The sequence below is a fragment of the Anneissia japonica genome, unplaced genomic scaffold (genome assembly GCF_011630105.1).
Source record: "Anneissia japonica isolate Jap-2015-1 unplaced genomic scaffold, ASM1163010v1 scaffold199_len4679917_cov187, whole genome shotgun sequence".
NCBI lineage: Eukaryota > Metazoa > Echinodermata > Crinoidea > Comatulida > Comatulidae > Anneissia > Anneissia japonica.
In genome coordinates this window covers 148013-149538 of record NW_022686322.1, presented here as the reverse complement: position 1 = coordinate 149538, position 1526 = coordinate 148013, and the positions used below count along the sequence as shown (strand labels likewise).

Genomic DNA, 1526 nt, shown 5'->3' with positions numbered 1-1526 from the left:
ATATAATAATAACAGAAATTGTCAATATTTATATAGCGCCTCAATATTAACAACTCGCTTAACAACATAATAATCAAAAATAAAACAAAATAAAAATGAGCAGCGATGCAGCAGATGATGGTGACATTCAAAATGTATCTCATTTCTGCAAACAGGGTTTCGGCAAACTGAATTGTCATTATTTTGGTTGGTGATCGGATTCGGCAAACTGGGTTTCGGCAGAGTGGCTATAAACTCGGCAAACTCGGTTTCGGCAAACTGGTCCCAACAAAATGGCGCCACAAACGTTAGAAGTGAGATAATTTCAAGGGGGCTTATGGGCATTGAACCCGGATTCCTGAACATATATTTCTTGGAGGAGCTTTCTCATGCCATCTGACAAATACGTTGGGACATCGCCTTTTTCCTATTCCGTCACTGTCTTTGCAGCGCACGGTAGCGGAGCCAGGGATTTGCCAATAATGGAAACTACTGGAGCCCAGCATTTTGCCAAAGGAGTGTCTGCTTTTGCAATCGGAGACCAGCCCCCTTTTCAGCTCCTCATTAATTAAGTGTATACCGCTTGCTTGATGTAAAAGTTATTAAATACATTATAAAATATTAAGTATAAAAAATAAAGCATTCGAAAACGTGAACAATCTAATGCATTGCCGTGTCGATGCGCCATAAGCATTTTTACGGATGGATACCGGTGCACAATACATTTTCATCATTATCTTTATATATATTTCTTAAAGCCTAATAACTTAATTTTTTTCGTTGAAAATATTTCTACAGTGGCTAGGAAATAAAGACAAGATTTATTTTTACTTAGGATTAGAAAATGTTTTTTTTTAAACCTGGAAAATAGTTACTCGCTGGAGGTTATGATCGAAAACATTTGTACTTTATGGTAAAATGCACAACATTTTGCACCAGTGAGTACGTACATCTTTATTTCTGACACAGTACATGATAAAAATAAGAAACCCTTGAAAAGAATTAAGAATACAAAAAAGCCACAGCATAATTACTGCAGCATCACCAATAGCGAAGAAGCCGATAATCCATGTTAAACCCAACACCAACGTAATGCTCACTCCATTCTGTAACATTTTCATCCCATTGTTTCTGTTTTTCTGCTTTTTTAGTGTAGAATCATTTGTTTTTGTCCCACGTAGGCTTAAACTATGTAAAACCATAATGAATATTAAGGTGTTGAAAAGTAAGGGTAGAGCAACAGGAATTGCAACAGCGTAATACATACGCTTGAGGGTTAGGAAACAACTGCAAGAAAGAACAAAACAGTAGGGTAAATTGCTGAAACCGTTGTGGAAGGTTCCATAATACACAGTACAGTATCGTAAAATTTGCAATAATATTACATTGATCTATGCCTGTATATTATTACATCTATGAGTATATATTTTTAAACATATCACTTGATTGTTTTTGTTAAACATAGCAGTGTAACATAATAGTATATATATATATATATATAGTATATATATATATATATATATATATATATATATATATATATAGGC

At 34.3% G+C, this 1526-nt stretch overlaps 1 protein-coding gene across 1 annotated transcript in view; it reads right to left on the bottom strand.

Moving 5' to 3' along the window:
• Positions 1 to 314: 314 nt before the first annotated feature.
• Positions 315 to 1526, bottom strand: part of LOC117114399 — a 29753-nt gene continuing 28541 nt past the window's right edge. Inside the window, exons 20-21 of the mRNA XM_033258065.1 lie at positions 1025 to 1266; positions 315 to 565 (exon numbers count right to left, since the gene is read on the bottom strand). Of these exons, the coding sequence (XP_033113956.1) occupies positions 315 to 565; positions 1025 to 1266 (493 nt within the window). The remainder of the gene's footprint in view (positions 566 to 1024; positions 1267 to 1526) is intronic.